General features: G+C 45.1%; 1 protein-coding gene and 1 long non-coding RNA gene across 2 annotated transcripts in view; one reads left to right on the forward strand and one right to left on the reverse strand.

The window, feature by feature from the left end:
* LOC121289855 (golgin subfamily A member 7-like) overlaps positions 1–1,019 on the reverse strand; it is a 30,030-nt gene extending 29,011 nt beyond the window's left edge. Inside the window, exon 1 of the mRNA XM_041209762.1 lies at positions 908–1,019. Coding sequence (XP_041065696.1) covers positions 908–916 — 9 coding nt within the window. The 5' untranslated portion in view covers positions 917–1,019. The remainder of the gene's footprint in view (positions 1–907) is intronic.
* LOC121289856 lies at positions 1,015–13,784 on the forward strand. Its single transcript, XR_005945660.1, has 3 exons — positions 1,015–1,103; positions 6,603–6,684; positions 13,706–13,784. It is a non-coding gene; the product is annotated as an uncharacterized LOC121289856 (long non-coding RNA).
* Positions 13,785–21,500: the final 7,716 nt, after the last annotated feature.

A 21,500-nucleotide genomic window follows, 5' to 3' on the forward strand; every position in this document is an offset into this window, starting at 1 on the left:
TTCCCACATAGAAACACTGAATTAAACATCAGCAACCTAAGATCCACTCTGGCAATTAATACAGCTTTCTGTAAAATCAGGTGAAAGGTCATAACACTGATTAATCTGGGAAAAACTTCCTTGTAAACTTTTCCTTCTGGTGATCCTGGTTTTAAAGCTTAAATCTTGCACGATGACTGTGTACAAATCAAGGGGGAAGTTAATTATTTAAAAAGAGAAGAAAAATTTGTATTTAGATAGCACCCACCACAGCCTTAGCACAGGGCAAAGCACTTCAAAGCCAAGAGAGGGCTTGCAAAACGCAGTCACTGCTGTAATCCAGGAAACACAGCAGCCAATTCAAGCACAGCAATGCGATCATTTATTCCCCCATCCCAAGTTATGTTGGTTGAGGGAGGGCTGAATCTTGTCCAGGGCACTGGGGAATAGCTCACTGCTCCTCTTTGATATAGCATCACAGGATCTTTCACATTCGCTTGAGAGAACAGACATCGGTTTAAACTCTAATCCCTAAAGACTTGGATTGTTAATGATGTTTTGTGATTATTTATTTGATAACAAAGTCCCCCCACCCCCTCGTCACTGAGCGAGGCTGCTATGAGAAGCCAGCAGCTTTTCAGAGGGGGACTGACAGTGAAATCACCATTGGGGCCTGGGGTTGGGGTTGGGGGGGGGGCGGCTAAAGGGCGGAACAGTTTCCCAGGGACACCCAGGAGCCGCTGCGCTGCGTCGGCAGGGACAGTCCTTCGCCTTCGAGCGGCGACAGACCTCGGCCAGCGCCCCGCAGCCGCCCCTCCCCACCCGCTTCCCCGGCGGAACCGTCGCCACCGCCAACACCCGCATCCCCGCCCGGACTCCCCTCTATCCGAGTCACTGCAGCCTTGAGGCCCGATGCCTCTGGTCTTACCTCCGCCATCTTGAGCTGCCGCCTGCTTCCGGGTTGGTGGGTCCCACGCTCAGGGATCCGCCGGCTTCCGGGTTGGCGGGTCCCACGCGCAGGGTTCCGCCTGGAACAGAAGGGCCGGCCACCCCAAACTGGAAGCAGGACAACATTGCCACCTCAAATAGTCTTTCAAACTGAACATCATATACATCTTTAAATAGTTTGTACATCGTGTTTCTTTATATAATTCAGATTTAACATTATTTTATTCATACTTTTCTATGTTTACTAAATCAGGAAAGTAGTTTGGAGAAGGATTATGACATGAAACTCTAATCTCAGCCTAAGGGAGAATCATTTAGAAAAAATATATAATTTATCAATATAATTTAATCATTTAATTTAATAATATAATTGAGAAAATTATAAACTCAGTACTTCGTTACAAATATTTATATCGTTGTCAATATTTACTATTTATGTATACAAATTGTTTATAGATGTTCATAAATTTCAAACTTACAAAGAATTATATAGCACAGAAACAGACTATTTGGCTCAACTAGTCTGCGGTGGTGCTGATAACCCACAGAAGTTTGATGCTTTTCTATCTACTTTATCTCAACCTTTCAGCATATCTTTCGATTCCTTTTCTCTATGATGTGCTCATCTAGTTTGTTTTTGAAAGCATCTAAGCTATTTGCCATAAGCACTTCCTGTCATAGGGAGCTCCATATTCTAACCACTCTTAGTAAAGAAACATCTTCATATTTCCCTGTTGGATTTATTAGTAACTACCTTGTATTCATGGCCCCTTGTTCTGTATTCCCCACAAGTGTACACTTTCTCTCCACATTTACCCTGTTCAATCCATTCATAATTTTAAATACCTCTCAAGTCTTCCCTAAACCTTCCTTTTTTTAAATTAAAAAATCTTTTCAATTTTCCAGATAGCAGTAACCTGTCAGTTCTGGTATCATCCTTGTAAATCGCATTTGTGTTTTCTCCAGTGCTTTTATGTCCTTTCTATCGTATGGAGACCAGAACCTTGCACAGCACTCCAGGCAGTGTTTGACCAGGCTCCTATCCAAATTGAACATAATTTCACTACTTCTGAATTCTATCCCACTAGAAATAAAGCCCAGTACTATTTTTAATGGCTCTGCTGACCTTAAAAGCCATTTTAATGGCTCTGCTCACCTGTATCCCTTCGCTCCTAAGCCAGCATGCAGTTTCTAAGCTGTAGATGATTTTTTTAATTCATTCATGGGATGTGGGCATTACTGGCCATCCCTAATTGCCCTTATCAGGGGGCATTTAAGATTGCTCTGGATCTGGAGTCACATGTAGGCCAGCAGATTTCCTTCTCTGAAGGACATTAGTGAACCAGATGGGTTTTTACAACAATGAGCAATGGTTTAATGGTCATCATTGGACTTTTAATTCCAGATGTTTATTGAATTCAAATTCCACCATCTGCCCTGGCAGGATTCAAACCCAGGTCCCCAGAACTTTACCTGGATTTTTGGATTACTAGTCCAGCTACAATACCACTAAGCCATCGCCTCCCCTTCTGTTGATGCTTCTGTTTTCCCCACTAAAGCGCATCACCTCACACTTATCGATATTAAAGCTGATTTGTCATTTGACATACCGGCTTGCAAGTTCTCTGATGTCTTCCTGTAACGTGTTGCGTCCTTCCTCAGTGGCAGCTATATCCTGTAGTTTGGAATTATCTGCAAGTTTTGATAAGTGTTACTTGTTCCTAAGTCCAAATCATGAATGTAAATTATGAATAACAGTGGTCACAGCATTGATGCTTATGCAACACTCTTTTCTACCTTCCTCCAAACCAAATAACTGGCCTTCACCCTGATTCTCTGCTTCAGATTTTAGCCAATTTGCTGTCCACTCAACAATTTGTCCCCAACTCCACAAGCCCTAATCTTTATGTGGTTATTTCAGTTTTCCTAATTTGTCAATTATTTCCCTTTCTATCCCAACTGTATTCTTTTCAAGCCTATCTTCCAATTAAATGTCTATTCAATTATCATTGATAATAACTGAAGTAAAGTTTTGCAGTATGTCTGCTTTTTTCTGTCATTACCTATGAGTTTATCTTACTTATCCCTTCTTTACTTCTTATTTTGTTATTTATGTGTCTGTACAACACATTCGTTCTTTTTATATTCTTTGATAATTTGGTTTTGTAATTTCTTTTTGCCTTTTTTATGGTGTTGCCCCCTTTTTCTCCTAGGTTCTATATATTGCCTTTTCTCTCCCTTTGGTTAGTATCCAAGTACTTCTTAAATGTTAAAAACAAAAAACTGCAGATGCTGGAAATCCAAAACAAAAACAGAATTACCTGGAAAAACTCAGCAGGTCTGGCAGCATCGGCGACGAAGAAAAGAGTTGACGTTTCGAGTCCTCTTAAATGTTGTTTTCTTTAGATTTAGTTTTCCCTACGCAGCTGTTCATGATTCACCAATGGTGCCACATAATTAGCCTGCTGATTTTTTGGCATTTAGAGGAGTACATTTCTCTTCAATTCTATTGATTACCCAATTCAAGTTTTCCATTCTTTTTCTGTTTCCCAAGATTTTATTCCTGTTTGGCTGCACTGTCTCTTTTCCAATCTATAACCTTCTGTCTCTCTCGATCCTACTCACGAACTTTGCCATGTTGTGATCACTGCTTGCCTTTGTGTAACACCTTTAATGTAGAAAAAAGCACTTCACAGAAATGTGAAACTGAAGCAGTTTTGCAGTTAAAATGAAAAGCCCAGATGTTACAGTCAGTGATGATGGGATAGTGCATTTTGCAGTCTTTTAAATGGTAACTTACCCTTTCCAGCGCCGTGCACTCTACATGAGAACTTGGACCTGTATGAGCATGTTTGAATCCTAAAATCTTACTGTGCCAAATTGGGTTGATCACAGCAAAAAATACTTATGCTTTTTCTTTGTAGCACAACTTCTTTATCATTCTCAAGATGTTGACATTGTTGGCAACAGTATCACTCATTCCTAATTCCTCTCAAGTAGGTGGTACTGTGGCACCTATTTGAATACAAATGAGTGGCTACTATCGTATTTCAGAGGGCACTTGAGAGAACCACATGAGAACCACATTACTGTAGGTCTGAAGTCACATATACATCAGACTTCAGGCGGTTCCTCCACTGTCACTGGGTCAAAATCCTGGAACTACCTCCCTAACGGCACCATGGGTGTACCTACACCACATGGACTGCAGCGGTTCAAGAAGGCGGTTCACCACCACCTTCTCAAGGGCAATCAGGGGTGGGCAATAAAAATGCTGGCCCAGTCAACGACGCCCAGGTCCTGTGAAAGAATGAAAAAAAAAAACTGGATAAAAATGGCAGATTTCCCTCCTTAAAGGACATTAGTGAACTAGGTGGGTTTTTAAATCAATCTTTCAGTTTCTCACAAAGAGGATGGCTGCATGATGTGTGAAAACTCTCTATCACAAAAGGCAGTAGATGTTAATTCACTTATTCATTTTTGCTTGAAAGATTTAACGAGAAAAGTATATGAAGGATATACAGCTAAGGCTTAAGGATGGAGTTAAGATACAGATAAGCCAAGATCTTACTGAGTGGTGGCAAAACAGGCTCGAGGGGCTGAATTGCCTACTCCCGTCACTATGTGTAAGAAGATACATATATTTATCTGCAAGGCTCCATGTTTCAAAAGTATCTCAGGATGGTTAGTAAGCTTGTCAGATCTATGGGTGATCTTTAATCTATGTTGGACTGACTATGGTGAAAAAAATTACTTTATGGTTTGATTGTAAAACAATCTCTAAGCCTTTAAATGAGCACAACTCAAGAGTACAGACATCAGTGTTAATGACAATTCACAGTCTGAAAATGCCTGACTTTATATTGCTGCTGGGGCCAGCCTGACTACTTTATCTGCTGCAACCATGCACCTTGTGATAATAGACAATGACAGGCATTCTGACAAAAAAATCCCCTCCCCCTCCCTCTCTCACATAGAGTTTGGAAAGCAATATTTTTGATCAAGTAAGTGAAGTGATGTGCTGCAAAAGTCCATAATTTTAAAACTGAGCTTCTAATTAAGGTGAGAAGACTTATTCTCTAGTAATCACTGAATTTTGGAGTTTTACACTGTCAAATCTTATAGGAGAATGTAACTGCTGGATTCTGTCAGGATCTTGGATTCAGGATTCAGGATCCTGGAAAAGGTGGGGGTGGGGCCCAGTGAGAGCCAAAGCCCTCTCCTTGCTTCTGGCCTGCCCACCCCTTCTCCCTGTAACCCCCACCTCACAAACCCCTCTACCCCATGCCCCCATATTACTTACTTGTGGCCTGGGTCACCCTGCAATCCTGGAACTCTGGTTCCTGTCCTTCTGGCAGCAGCCACAGCCTCCTCAGTGGTGTTGCTAAGCGCAAGAGTTGCCAGCCTCTGATCTCTCTAGGTGGGACTTCCACCCCTAGGGTCTTCATTCCAGGGGAAGGCCTTCCATGGCCTCACTACTGCCTAATTGGCATCTGGTTCAGTGGGCCTTCCCGAAAAGAGCCATCATGGGTTGTTAATGTCTTGTCAAATTACATTGTTAAGGTTTGTTAATTATATTGTTAAGATTAAGAGAAACAGTCGATGGATATTACTTGAGCACATATAAATAGGGGACAGCTGGGACACTGGGTTGTGTGAAAGGAGAGCTGTGAGACTGAACAAGTCAATAAATTCTCTCAGTAAAGCTCTGTGCCTTGGTTTCTGCTTCATCAACCAGCTTGGATCCTATTAACCTGGGTCACTCACCAGCTCTCTAGCTCACAGGGTAGACCCTTAATGCCATAACAAGATTCTGTCCCTAGTCTCAATAATGGTGACTGTGAAATTATCACCGATTGCTGTAAAAACCCATCTGGTTCATTAATGTTCTTCAGGGAAGGAAACCTGCCATCCTTACCTGATCTGGCCTACATATGACTCCAAATACATAGTAATGTGGTTGACTCTTAACTGCACCCTGAAATAGTCTAGCAAGCCACTCAGTTCAAGGGCAATGAGGGATAGGTGACTTGTTAGCAACACCCACATCCCATGAAAGAATAAATAAAAAATATAGGTTCCATAAGCGAATATCCCAGAACCATCTTCAAATGCGACAAAAGCCTTGTATACCCCACCCCCTCATTTCTGCTCAAGCCAAATACCCAACTTCAACTTGCTATATCTCACTTACCATCAAGCTGTGTCCTCTGGGTGATAGAGAAACAGATAAAATATATGGTTCTGATATTACAGCAGGGTACTTACTATGGGGAAAAAGCAAGGGAGCGGGACTAATTTATAGCTCTCTTCAAGAGCTGGCATGAGCACAATGGGCTGAATGGCCTCCTTTTGTACTGTATGATTCTACAACAACACTTGAAAAAGAGCTTCATTGGCTGAAAAGCCCTTTGGGATGTTCTCAGTTCATAAAAAGTGTTACACAAATACTTGTCTTTCTAAATACAAAAGGAGCAGATATTAGTAATCACTTGCATCGGTTTAAAGCTTTTGTGGACAACTTAAAATTCATGGAATTTGATCCCTCGACATTAATACAAATTCCTGGGTGTGTGTAATAAAACTACAAATGTCTTGTTCAGTCACCATGAACCAGTACTTCTGATAATACATTGCATGTGACCTGACATAATACCTGTATTGTTATAAAGCAGCATATCCTCCAGGGCCACTTTAACTCCTGGTGGGAGCAGACAGTGATGATGTATGGGAGCCAGGCCCAGCAGATTCTCATTGGTGAGTATTAACAGATAGTTCTTTCGTGTTTATAGTTCATTTGTGTTTGTCGAGGGACTATAAAGGGTAAATTGCTCTGATACTACGTGGGATAACCAGGCTGCTTCACAGGTCTGGACTGCCAAAAAAGTAGTATTTCCAACATTAGGTAGAAGATAAATCAGGGACGTTCAGCATGTGGCCTTTGAGCCTTGTTCTGACACAACTCAGTCCTGTTTGTGGCTCTATCTTTTAACCACTGCTTTATCCTGTTTGAATTTTGTGGAGATTTGGAAAGGACTCTCCCTCACTCTACTGTCTTGAGTAAATCTACACCCATTAAAATCATGGAATTATAGAATAGTACAACACAGAATGAGGCCATTGGGCCCTTTAATAATTCCTCATGATGTCTCTGGTTCTTTTGCCAATCTTCATAAATCTGTACCCTCAAATTATACAATATTCAGCAATTGGAAACACTTTCTCTTTATTTATTCCATTAAAATCCCTCTCTGATTTAAAATTTGCATAAAAGACATTTAGTTAAGATTTTGTGGCCTCGATTTTAACTTCCCCGGCCTGTTGGGAATTAGGTGTTGGCATGGGGCTGGGGTGAAGGGGTGAGGCGGGGGTTGGGGGTGCAATTGAAATATGATAAGGGGACTTATCCATGCTTTTCCCTCCTCAACCTAGCGGTCTGCAGTTTCAAGTTTAAGGCAGCAAGGACACTCATTCCAAATGGTCCTGCACGGTCCTCTTTAAACCCATAGGGGGTTGGTGGTGTACTGGGAGGTAATCCAGAGGCCCAGGCATGTTCTCTGGGGACATGGAATCAAATCCCACTAATAGCAACCGGTGGAGTTTACATTAAACTAATAAACCTGGAATTGAAAGCTAGTCTCAGTCATGGTGACAGTGAAACTCTAATTGTCATAAAAACCCATCTGGTTCACTAATGTCTTTTAGGGAAGGAAATCTGCCGTCCTTCCCTGTCACATAGCAATGTGGTCTGCTTGTTTGGCCATTTCAGAGTCAATCCGTTCATGGGCAATTAGGGACGGGCAACAAATGCTGGCATTTTTTAATAATGCAGAGGGCGTTCCAATGACAACAATGCTGTGACATCTACTAATTTACCCCAAAGTCTCAGCAGTTCCTTCCGTGCCAGCCCAAGCCTGTCAGGAGCTGCAGTGTGAGTCAGAAGAGGCCCATTCAAGTAAATTCCTTTATTGCTGGGCCAGGTCAGCTCAAAAATGTACATTTCCTTTAAAATTGTGGGCCTTTGCCTTGAAACCTTGGGGCCCCCACTATCCTAGGTTTTACAAGCCCTCTCTCCGAGCCTTGCCAGATAGCTTCAGAGAGTTCCTGAGGTCGCTGACAGGCAGCCTTCTGCCTTTGGAATTCCTACTCCCACCCACCAGACTAAGCAATGATTCCTGCTGGGTCCAGGTGGTGGCAGGGGCTGGCTGTGGGGAAGTGTCTCAAAGTCTGGATATGGAAATAAGCCCTGGGAGTCAAAATCTCTCCAGGCCTCAGACTACATATTTTTCACTCACACCCCACCCCCCTCCATCCCACATGGCCTAAAAATGGTCTGTGCCAAGCACGGAAACTAAAGCCTCAGTTGTCCCAAGGATGTTGCTGTTAAAAAGAAGTCTTAGTTTGCATATTTAGGTTTAAACTTTTGAAGAGACTTACGAATGGGAGAAGTTGAACAGGCGCACTGAAAATAAAGAGCTCATTGACTGATAGTTGTCAGACCAAGCAAGTCCCAAGTGATGATTGCACTTGCTGGAGCTGACAAAGGGGCATTGAAGGCTTCAAATCGCATCATAATTCATTGTGAAAACTCCTCCACCAGCATTTGGTTTTTTTTATTATTATTATTCCCCCCCCTCTAAAGAATCAACCAGTTTTCCAGCGGAACTGCAAACTTCTTGCAGTTGTGCAATTCAGAGAAGCCGTCCGCACTGCAGAGAAAAAAAAAGCCTCACTGACCCATGCCCCCGCTGTCTATTCACCAAGTGACTAAGGGCTTGACCGACCCTGGTAGTCAGGACTCAGCAGTTCCCACGGCACCCGTGGGGCCATGGCTGCAGAGCCTGTGTTGTGCTGTCTGCTTTTCTGTGTCCATGTATATTTTCAGATTCTTTTTTCAAAAAAAGATGAAGTTGCTGCACATCTCAATTTTACCAGAAATTGTTCTGCTTTGTATCTGGTAATTCAAATCTGTTACTCACATCTGCACAGCCAAAACTGCTCACTTATTGGTAGGACTGAAGACTAGACAAGCAGAGGAACAGTAACAGGGAACAGTGGTGGGGCCAAGAGTGGGATTGGGGTGGGGGGGGGGGGACACGACACAATTTCTTCTGTGTGCAACTGAAGCCTCAACAGCAACAACAATTTGCATTTATATAGCGCCTTTAAACAGCAGAACAACTCAAACGCTTCACAGGAGCAATTATCAAACAAAAGTTTAACTTGGAGCCATATCAGGAATCATTAGGACAGATGACTATAAAGCATGATAAGATTAAATTGTACCAGAGTGGGGTAGATTTGAACTCTGCTACAGTGTAAAATAGATAATAGTGAATCAGCAAACTATGTTATAACTCTCATGCTTTTTACTTACATTGGCTTAAAAGAATACTTGTTTTTCAAAGCCTCAGGACATCCCAAAGCACTTCACAGCCAAGGAGTGCTTTTGAAGTATAGTCACTGTTGTAATGCAGGAAACACGATAGCCAATTTGCACACAACAAGCTCCCACAAACAGCGATGTGATAACAGTCAAATCATCTGTTTCAGTGGTGTGAGGGATAAATATTGATGAGGACGCCAGGTATTACTCCCCTATTCTGCTCCAAAATAGCGCCAAGGGATCTTTTACAATGCCCAAGAGAATGAGGCCTCAGTTTAACTTAGCCAAAAGATGCACTTACAACAGACCAGCACTCAGTATGTCACAGGAGTGTCAACTTGGATTACATGCACAATTCTTTGGAGTGGAACTTTAATGTCTGATTCAGAGGTGAGAATTCTATCAACTGAGTCATGGCTGAAACCTGTCAATAGAAATAAAAATCAGGAGGGATGCAAAATGTGTTGTGATCACCCCTTCTTTCACAAAGACAAGATCTACTCCAGTGTGTGTTATTGGGTACAACAGTCCTGTTATAAAATAGCATATCCCCTGTCAGGAAGATGTAATAATTTTCATAATGTTATTTGAAATTTATTGTAAAGTAGAGTAATAGTGGGGTATGTGTCTATGTATATGTGTGTATGTGTGTGTGTGGGACTTAATTGAATTAGAGATAGCTGGTCTGACATCCTTTATGTTCAAAAAGAAGCTAGGTTTGAAATGCTACATAGGTAAACATGGGGGGAATTTTAAAATGTGAGGTGTAAAAGGAACATTTGCATTTTTAAATAAACCAGACTAGCTTGAATTCAAAAGAGTGGGTGAAATGTTTCTCCTAGCCAGAAGAAGTTAAGAAACAGTGTATTTATTTTTCCCAGAGATTACTGGTAAAATTGGTACTATGATAAATTTTTATTATTAGAGAGGTAAAGTCCAAAGACATAGTGAAACAATGGGAATTTGCATTCAAAGGAGAAAATATGTATGAAGGAGAGAAGGCTGTGTGCAAGGGAAGGAATTCTAAGATCTAACAAGTGTGAAAAGCTTCCTTCCTCTATGCCCAAACTGCTCTCTGCAAGAACTGAAGTTAAGAAAACTCATTTTGAATTTGACTGTTCAGGGTATCATGTTACTGTGCCTGGGTCTGTTTAAACCTATGTATTTTACTGTAGCCTTAACGGAAGTGTAATTGGGAGTTAGGTTAACTAGGGGAGCTAGGCATTATTATAGTAATAATTTGTAAACCTATGTGCGTACTTAAAATCATTTTTAAAAAATGTATTAATGAAGGTTTAATTTCGTTTTGTAAGAAACCTCTAAGCCTCGGTGACCTTTTTACTGAATTCAAAGCCCACATCTGGAAATAAATACAAATTGCAAATAGTTGTGGCAGCTGCTTCACGTTTCTCTCTGCCTGCCATACCATCCTCACACTCATGGACGATACAATTAGAAATCTACTCATCTTTGAACATAACCATCACAAACTTGTGATCTGCCCTTGGGAATGATTTTAGGTCATTTTCTATCTGTTAACCTGTGATCTTCTAACCCCTTGAGGATTGTGAAACTAAAAATCCAGAGTACCTGTGTGCTTTTTCAACTTATATTTTCGTTAATCTCCAATACTTTCTCGTTTATCTCCTTCAAATGGTCTCTGGTAATTTCCTGTAAGTTTAGAAATCTGATTCACTGAAAATGGGTTGACCCTTGTCAGGTATTTACCAATGATTTATTTTGATAATAAACATATCATCAGCACCAACTAATTAACTTCCTGACTCTGTGAGTTCTGTCGGTGCCAAGGGCTTGAAATGAGGTCAGAGGTCAATCTGCACAGGATGTGCGTCAGTGGGAATAAACAGTTTTGGAAAACATTGTTCTGTTGACATGTTGGAAACACTGTGACATTAGGGAAACAAATTAGAGTGTGTTTTCCTGCATATCTGTGCAGAATACTCGTGTCAATTTGTTCATCATTGATCAAAAGTGCAGCAAGATACATCTATCCTTCTATTTTAAAACTTCTTAATGTAGTGGGATTAGGTTCAGCGAGGTTCACAAATCACCCTGGCTTCTCCAGAAATTGGAGATTAATTTCAAGGACAATGCTGCCAATAATCTGGAAGGAAACTCAGAGGAATTTTTCAAAATGAGTGCTGAATCAGATTTACGTTGTTAGCACCTTCTCATCGGTTTCATATTTCCATGCTTTGAAAAAGGAAAAACAGTATCACGGCATCTTTGCAGTGCAGCAGGAGGCCATTCCACCCATTGAGTCTACACTGGCTCTCTGAAAGAGCATTCCAGCTAAAAACTTCCACTTATCATGCATTTCAGGACCTCAGGGTGTCCCAGAGCAGTTTACAATCAAGGGTATCGTAATGTAGAAAGCACAGCAGCCAATTTGCATTCATCAAGCTCCTACCAACACCAAAATAACAAAATAAAACAACAAATTCTGGAAATCTGAAAGCAAAATAAACGCAGAAAATATAAACCAGGTCAGTAAACAGATAATGGGAAGAATTTTCCCCATGTTGGAGGGGAAGTGCAGGAGCAGCGCTTGTGGACCCGCCTCTGGGCCACCATTTTGTGTGGCAGCCCAATTAAGGCCTGCCCAGCATGACATCCCCCAGGAAGCACTATGCACTCTCTGTGCAGGCGGGGTGGTGGGGGGGACCCTTCAGCCAAGAGTGCACTTTTTCGCGCACGTGCGCAAAAGAGAGCACTCATCTCCCTGAGGCTAAGTGCAGCCTCAGGGAGATCAGCGTCAAATTTAAAAATGGTCAACGAGCAGAAGCAAAATTTCCCTGACATGTCCCCTCATATGACATTGTCACATCAGTTGGGACATGTCCATCACTTTAACTCTAGCCTTTATTAGATTTTTAAAAACCTCATGAAACCTCACCCCGACCGTGGATGAGGTTTCATGCTTTTTCTGAAGCCCGCCAGGGCTCCCGGCCTGCTTGCCGACTTTAAGGTTGGACGGGCAGGTCCAATAATTAAGTCAATGGTCACAATAGGTCGTTGACAGGTCGGTGGGCGCACAGTTGATTCGGCTGTGCCCTGTCGATCTGAAAATTGAAATGACGCGGGGTGACGTCGGGAGTCCCGCCTGATGTCATCCCACATCAGCGAGCAGGCCCCCCCCGACCCCACAACCCGCCGACCTAAAGATCCTGGCCAATATGTTTTTTACTGATGTTGGGTGAGAGATAAATAATAGCCAGGATACCAGATAGAATTCCCCTGCTCTTCTTTGAAATAGTCCCAGTTTTACAGCACTGCTACAAACCTGTTGCAGTTGTGCAATTCAGAGGAGCCATCCACTTCTAAGTCCTCCTGACAGAGATGTTCTAAGGACAGATGTAGCGCTCTCTCAGTACTGCACAAGAGTGTCAGCCTAACTTATGTCAAGACTTTGTAGTGTGACTTGAACCCATGACCATCAGGCTCTGAGACAAGAGCAACTCACTGAGCCCCAGCGAATAATGTATTCAAGCTTGATGTATCCATCAGCACTTATTGTGCCTTAGGTGGGGTGAGATCAGGATTGACTACGGTACCTGGACTCGACACCTTAAGAAGAGATTTGGTTGAGGTGTTCAAAATCATGAATGGTTTTGATTGAGGAAAGAAGGAGAAATTGTTTCACCTGGCAAAAGAATGAAATGAGTGCACACAGATTTAAAGTGATTGGTAAAGGAACCAGAGACAAAATGAGACAATAATTTTTATCCAGCAAGTTGTTATAATCTGGATATACTGCCTGAAAGGATGGTGGAAACATATTCAGTGGTAACATTTAAAAGAGAACTGGATCAATACATGACAGAAGATAATTTACAGGGCAAAGTATAAAGAACAGGGGGTTGGGATGAAGTGAATATTTCCACCAAAGACCAGGCACAGGCACAACAGGCTGAATGGCCTCCTTGCATGCTGTGTCATACTATACTATTAGAAGTGAGGTACTTGAGGGTTCCCAGCACCTATGGAGCTGTTCTGCAATGGAGAATCAATCAAGGGTATGATCAATGATGAGTGTCAAAGGCTATTTAACCTTGGGAGGCATTACAACTAAGTCCAACCCCACCATCATCTGACCCTCCGACTTTCAGCTAGGGTCAATGGACAGCAAGAAAGAGCAGGAACCCTCAGTAATTATCTATCCTTAGCCCAGGGGCACAGGGGTGAATTGCAACATCTCTCCCGCTGCACAAAAGCATTTCTAGATCCCGTTTCATGTATTGTGAAGACAGGTTTTCTCTACGGGATTGCTCTTCAGTCAAAGGTTGGCAAGTGATGGGAACAAACTCCTGCAATTTATGAATATTAGAGTAAAAAGAGACATTTAGACTACAGTTTACTTGCTCCCTGCAGGTATTTGTCTAGGCAGCTACAGAATGGATCGTTCCCATAATCAACAGCAGATTATCATTGGATAAACACATGGCGATTGTGAAACCTTTGTGTGGGTGTCATTGTGCATCAATTGGATACATCTCCTGACAACTGCCACTGGCACAGAAAATGAAAACACAATAAAACTGCCCTGCAGCTTCTTAACACAGGTCGTCAGAAACAACTGGCGCTGAGGTAGTGATCTGATTTTAAGGTTTCGATGGCTGATAAATCTCTGCAGTTTATCACCTGGGTATCAGGGTGAGATCACTGCTCTGTAATTACATCCATTGTCATTGTTTGTAATTTAAAATGAATGATGTTTGCTGTTTCTCCAGCTGCTTGTTCTTAGATTCTGTCATGGGATGCAAGCATTGCTGGCAAGGCCCACATTTGTTGCCCATCTATAATATGCTTTTGACAAGGTGGTGCTGGGCCACCTTTTTGAACCTCTGCAGTCCGTCTGGTGCAGCTGCACCCACAGTGTTGTGAGGAAGGGAGTTCCAGGATTTTGGTCCCACCAGCAGAAAAACAACTCTCGCAGTCGACCTGATTAGTTTCTTTCAGAATCCTAAAGGCATCAATCAGATTACTCCTTAGCCATTTATATTGAAAGAAAGATGTGCATTTGTTTAACGGTTTTCACAACCACTGGATGCCTCAAAGTGCTTTATAGCCAATTAAGTACTTTTTGTAGTATGTTCACTATTCTACTGTAGGAAATGCGGCAACCAAATGTGTACAGAAAACTTCCACAAACAGCAATGTATTAATGACCGGAGAATCTGTTTTTGTGATGTTGAATGAGGGACAAATATTGGCCAGGACACAGGGGATAACTCCCTGCTCTTCTTCAGAATAGTCCCATGGGATGGATCATGGAGCATGCAGTGTCCACCAGCACAGTTGAGGCCTCCCGTGCTCAGTCGGCACTGCGGGTACTGGGGTGTTTTATCGACCCCTTTAATCACATTTTGATTTAATGTTGTTAAGTTTCCTTTGTATTTTGTCTTCTGTTTTTTGCAGTTTCCCTTTCAGGGGCTGTCTTTTACTTTGTCCCTTGATTTGTTAATTTAGTTTATTTGTTTTGTAACAAAAGAGTTACATCCACCAGTGCAGGCCTATAGGGCTTCGGTTTAACATCTCGTCTGAAAGACGGAACCACTGAAAGTCAAATGCCCCCTCAGGGCTGCACTGGAATGTCAGCCTTGGGTTTTTATTCTCAAGCCCTGGAGTGAGGCTTGAGCCTGGAACCTGGTTATTTTGAGACAAGTGTGCTACACACTGAGCCACAGCTGACACAATTTTAAATAATCTCTCCTCATAAGTTAACAGTTGGAACACCAGGTACAGGAAAATGTTTGTTCCCTGGTCTAATGGTCTGCTGGAATCCAGCAATGTGAATACAGGACTGCTGTTGTTGTTGGCTGCACTGCACATATGCGTTGGAAGCCTGTAGACAAACACTAATATAAAAGCAGCTTTAGAAGCAAAAACCTCTTGCTGAAGAAAGGAGCTTTGAGTGAGCCATCTGAACCACGTCCAGGCAAAAGCCAACACTTCACAGGGGCTGGGGAAGAAGGCAGGTGTATGTAAAAATTTGAACCAGGCCAAGTTTCAAAGTATGACCTTTACATTTTGTGATGCATTTTAAATAGTTATAGCAGCTACATGGCTTTTTATTCTTTTGCGCTGAGCTGAAAAATACAATGGCTGTTCACACAGCATGGGAAGAGATTGCAATTGGTAAGGAATTCTGAAAAAAAAATTGAATTGAAAATATTTTACCAAAATGTTCTGGCCTTAATATTTCTGGTTTTGGGAGAGATGTAATAAAAGATTACCATGTCAGGCGTTTCAGTCCTTTTAGTGGGCACCTTTTAATTCTGATATGAAATGATTGAGTGGGTCTCCAAACTGCCACTCCTATATCAAGGTGGTACGTTTAGGGAGTTCCTGCCTACGTGTATTTTTCTGAAGCCACTACAAATGCTTCGAACATAACTGAGGAAAGGCAAGTATCTAACCATCACCCTTTAACATTCAATGACATTAGCATTGCTGACTCCCCCGCTATCAACATCCTGGCAATTATCAGTGACCAGAAACTGAACCCGACTAGCCATATGATTACTGTGGCTACAAGAGCAGGTTACAGGCTAGGAATCGTGGAGCAAGTAACTCACCTCCTGAGCCCCAAAGCCTGTCCACCACCTGCAAGGAACAAGTCAGGATTGTGATGGAATACCCTCCACCCTGCCTGGATGAGTGCAGCTCTGACAACACTCAAGAAACACAACACCATCCAGGACAAAGCAGCCCGCTTGATTGGCACCACATCCACAAACATTCATTCTCTCCACAGCCAACGCACAGTGGTAGCAGTGTGTACCACCTACAAGAAGCACCGCAGTAATTCGCCAAGCCTCCTTGGACAGCACCTTCCAAACTGAGGTTCAAGAAGGCAGCTCACCCTGACCTTCTCAAGGGCAATTAGGGATGGGAAATAAATGCTGGTCTAGCCAGCGACACCCACATCCCATGAATGAATTTTAAAAAGTGATCTACATGAGACTCTTTAGCCCACTGTTTGCAGAGCAACGAAGAAACTCCATTTTGGTTAGTATCTTGTTGGGCCTCATTTCCATCTGCACAGAGACATGGGGCAGAATTTTCCGGCTGACGTGTGGGCAGTGTAGCCCGCACATTAGCGCAAGTGTCCCAACATCAGCGCGCGGCATCGCGATATTTCGACCCGCCATTAATTGAAGGGCTTGTTAAGGCCGTTAACTTGCCAATAGTCCAGGATTTTGAGGGGCCCGTGTGAACTTCGAGTCAGCGCACAGGCCCAATGAGCAGGAGAGTAGGAGATTATTTAAGAAAACTTTTGCAATGTCGGGATATGTGGACTCAGAGGGGTTGTTCATGTTTTACATGAAGTTATAATTGATGAAAGTGTTTAAAACTTGCCTGTGTGATTGTTAGTAGTTCTCATCGATGTCCAAGAGGTTTTTGTGTAATTTGAAACCAGTCTGCAGACTGCTTTCTTTATCAGCCTTGCAGCTTTCCGGAGGCCTCCATTTAGCCTGGGGATATGGGTTCTGACCTCTCCAGTGGAGGCAGCTCCCCTGAGGAGGAAAGGAGGGATAGAATAAGGAGGAGGCCAGGAGTGAACAATCAGCCTCCAGGGGAGCCACCTTTGGGAGGACAGACGCAGGCACGAGGGGCGCAGGGCCAAGAGGTTGTCCAAGGTGGAAGGGACTGCAGACAATGCCACTATCCTGCTGCCAGGGTATACAGGCGGCGAAGCAGCTATCTCAATATGTCTGAGGTGCGGTGCCGAAGGAGGCTCCAACTCTCAAGGGAGACAGTCAACTTTATCTGCCAGATGATTGGCCCTGAGATCTCCCCTAACTGTGTGGGAGGACACCCCATGCTAGCGGCTCTGATGCTCACAGTTGCCCTCCACTTCTATGCTTCTGGCTTCTTCCAGGGGTCGGTGGGTGATCTTTGCGGTGTCTCCCAATCAGCTGTCCACACTTGTGTCAAGTAGGTTACAGACACTCTGTTCAGATGGGTATCCACCTTCATCCACTTCCGCTGCGGCCAGGCAAGTCAGGCACAGCAAGCCAGAGGCTTCGCGGCCATTGCTGGCTTCCCCCGTGTCCAGGGTGCTATAGACTGCACACATGTGGCCATCAAGGCACCAGTAGGTGAGCCCAGTGCCTTCGTCAACAGGAAGGGCTTCCACTCCATGAACGTGCAGATAGTGTGTGACCACAGGATGCTGATTCTACAAGTCTGTGCAAGGTTCCCAGGCAGCACCCACGACGCCTACATCCTCAGACACTCCCAGGTGCCGGGGCTCTTCAGTGCTCCGGCTCGGCTGGATGGTTGGCTGCTGGGTGACAAGGGCTATCCCCTGCGAAGATGGCTCATGACACCACTACGCCGTCCAAGAACAGAAGCTGAGCAGTGGTACATTAGGAGCCAGGGCACCACAAGGGCTGTGGTGGAGAGAGCCATCGGTCTTTTCAAGATGCACTTCCGTTGCATTGACCACACAGGGGGCGCACTCCAGTACCCCACAGATCTTGTCTCTCTGATAGTGGTAGTCTGCTGTGCCTGGCACAATCTTGCACTGGAAAGGGGGGATGGAATTGATGATGAAGACCTTGACGCCCTGGATGAGGCTGCACATGATGAATCCAGCAGTGCTTCAGAGGATGAGGAAGCACAGGGTGATGATATGGGGCAGAACGATGACCCGCGGTTACACCAAGGAGGCAGGGACACCCGGGACAATTTAATCCAAAGAACCTTCAGCTAGCTCCACACACATGGATCTGCAGGACCAGCATGTCTGGAACTTCCACATGTGGCACTTACATGCTATATCTTCCACTTGTCAGCTGCAAATAAGGCCTTAGTACAAAAACATCAATGTCCACTCAAGCACTCATAATAATTATGTGAAAAAAAAATGCACCACAATGAAAAGACCCTCAGCCATGGTAATAAAGGTGGATTTTATTGTGTCCAAAATTAAAGCACACATGATTATTTCACAATGACAGAAAAATTGGTCCCTGTTCTAAGGCCAACACAAAATCACCAGTGACAGTGGAGTGCCTAACGTGCCACATGCGTTCGTTTGTGGGTACTATGTCTTGGTGCCACCCCATTGCTCGGAGTGGCTTGTGAGACAGCCTGCTGACTCTTTTGTCCTGTTGGCCTCGATGACCTTGGTGGGCGTCCTCTGGCCCGTGGAGCCTGTGATGGCCCCGCCTGGGAGGGAGTGGCCAGTTCCTGAACTAGCACCTCGCCAGTTGTCGCAGCCTCAGTGGAAGAAACATTGACTGGCAGAGGGGCGGAGGAGCTGCTGCCCTCATCTGGAGCACCCTGAGAGGAGCTCGCAGCGAGGACAGGCAGCTGCTGCACCGACATGAGGTCCATTTCGACCTCCCTGCTCACCACAGATGCATGGGCACTGAGTACCAGTGCTTGGTGTCCACAACATCTCTCACAATGGAAAACACCACCTGTGGCCAGTACCGCTGTGAGGGCTTGCGTCAGAGCGTATCCCAATCATATTTTGACCCATTCGGTTAAAGCCCCTCTCTATGAGAGTTGCCAATCTCTCATTGAAGGAAGCCTGAAGCTCTGCCCTGAGGGTGGAATCTTCACATGCACTCTGCCTGGACTCCTCCGTCGCAGAGAGCAACTGAACCACTCCCTCATGCAACCCTGCCAGATGCAAACTCACTTCCTGCCCCCTGTCCTGCAGCTGCTGCAATGGGGACAACTCCAGAGGCACATCATCAGTGCTGGCCAGCATGTGCCTCGTCCCCTGCAGCCCTCTGGTTGCTGGAGCCATCAGCACTCTCTGCCCCTACCATCTCCTCCAGGGATCATGATGTGCCCTCTCCACTGTGACCCGGGACACTAGCCGACATTAAAGTACCCATCGAGGTGTGTGTGTGTCTGCGCTGGTGCCTGGCTGGCCGAAATGATGTGCCGCAAGTTGCACTTGTTGGCCCTCAGGTGTGGAGGGGAGCGGGGCGCTGTGGTGTTGACGTGTGGGTCGCTCTGGTGGTGATGCTGAAATTAACAACAAGGACAGTGCATCAGTTAGCGTTCATTCAGTTCAACCTTTCATCCCTTTCCCCCCCAGCCTCATAAGTCGCTCACCCTTAAAGACCCTAAGGAGAACAACATTGGTGAGGTGGAAATGAGTCAAGATGGGCCCCAACCATTAAACGCACATGCAGACAGGCTGGTCAGATGGCCTCAGGAATGCCACATGGCATGTTATGTACCATAGGAGTGGGGAGAGTGCAGGGGTACCTGATGTGGATGCATTGTTGCCTGGATAGTTGCAGGGCTGAGGAAACATCTCAAACAGTTGTGACATTTTCTGTCAATCATAGGAGATTGAGAGGTCACATTATTGCCCTTCATTCCGTTAGGAGGGGCATAGACTGGGTGACCAGAAGTCAACATTTCCCCTTGGCGCAGGGATGAGTAACGTGGTGGCATTCATCTAAGTTGAGTGCCATGAGGTTCACAGCTGAGGTGCTGAGAACCTTTTGGACAAAGTAATGTGGGGCGCACTGGCCGAAAGGGTGCAGGAGGTCCCAAGCCCCCTAGAATGGAATAACTCTTTGGCTGTGCAGCAGCGATCCAATGGCATGTTAGACCATGGTGATAGTGGTCACAAATGGAATAAGGTGACTTTGGAAGGTAGTGGAGATGCTATTCCTTAAGGGGACGAGGGTCCCTCCTGTATGACCCAAATGTCAGAATGTTTCAGTCTATGAATGAGCATTGTTGCAGCATTAACGATTGCAGCAATCATCAGTGGTTTGGACGGTGGGCAGACAGAGTGAATGGGACTGTGGACCTCAAATACCTGGCTGCTGGACCACAGTCTCGCCACCCTGGCCTCCTGCCTCCTCCCCAGCTCCATGGCCTGCTCTTCAAAGGGTGTGAGGCACTGGAGGAGGGTGCACCCACCTCCAGTCCTCAGGCGCTCCCGGGCATTGTGGTTACTTTTTGCCTGCAAGACAGAGAAGAGGATTTATTGGGGCAGCTGCACGCGCTTGCTGCACCCCAACCACAGTGGCCCATCTGAGGCCTCTAGCAGCTCCTGTCCACACCACTGGTGATCAGTCCCCAGAAGATAGTATGGCTGGTCCCAATCCCCTCCCCCAACGGCCACCTTGGACACGTTCGGCGTCCATCACTTTGAATAGCACATGGGTCCCAGTGCCCATGGCAAGGATGAGCAAATAGGTGCGGCGCTGATGCCAGCAGATGGGACTTGCCCAAAAGACCTTGAGGCACCCCTTGCACCATCTCATCACCATCAATATGACATGTGTTGGAGTTCCGAATATGTGTCTACCAGCCTCCCCTGCAGCTTGCCCCCAAATTACTCAAATGCCACAGAAACCAACATATGCTGCGGGGAAAGCCCTTCTTCTCCTCAACCAATAAGGCTGATGGAAGCATTGTCAGTACCCATTTGCCCACCCAGCGTGCGCAAGATGCCCTGTGCAGTAACAACAGCAATACATGGTGGGGAGGCGGTGGTGGTGGGGGGGGGGGGGTCAAAGGCTAAGGCTGCCTTCTGGGTCAAATGGCCAAGACAGACATGGTACTCATCCGTCCAGAACGCAGCAAAACATTGAATCATTTTTGGCACTGGGTGCCAGTGTGCCGGATGTCATCATGGGCACTTACGGCCTCGCCCACCCCCTCCCATGCCTCGCTGGTGACATGGGGAGCCCTCCTCCTCCCATCCTCAGGAAACAGGACCTGATGCTGGTTTCCCACCTCTTGCAGGAGGACAGCAAGGCATGCATCCGAAAATCTGGGGGCACAGTGCCCCCCCCCCCCCACTGCTGGCCTCTCTTGCAGCCTGCCGCCCTCCTCCTTCACCTCCTCTTCTGCCCTCCATGCAACATTTCTTGAAATCTGAGTGGCCATGGTGCACTGCTTCAAGCAGGCTGCCTGGCCACTCTTTAAACAGGCTTCTGGCTCCCCATTGGAACCGGCAGCCTGAGGCCGCCTGCCCCCGCGACTATTTTCCCGTTCTCCACGCGAGTCACAAAGCTGCGGTGTGGGCCTTAATTGGCCCGCCCGCGGAAAATGGCGACGCGGCCCATTTCGCCAGCGGCAATCAGCCCACTCACCGCCCGACCAACAAACGTAAAATTCTGGCCATGGTACCACTTGAATCTTCCAACAAGTGGATGCAGTAGATTTTTTT

This window comes from Carcharodon carcharias, chromosome 17 (genome assembly GCF_017639515.1).
Source record: "Carcharodon carcharias isolate sCarCar2 chromosome 17, sCarCar2.pri, whole genome shotgun sequence".
NCBI lineage: Eukaryota > Metazoa > Chordata > Chondrichthyes > Lamniformes > Lamnidae > Carcharodon > Carcharodon carcharias.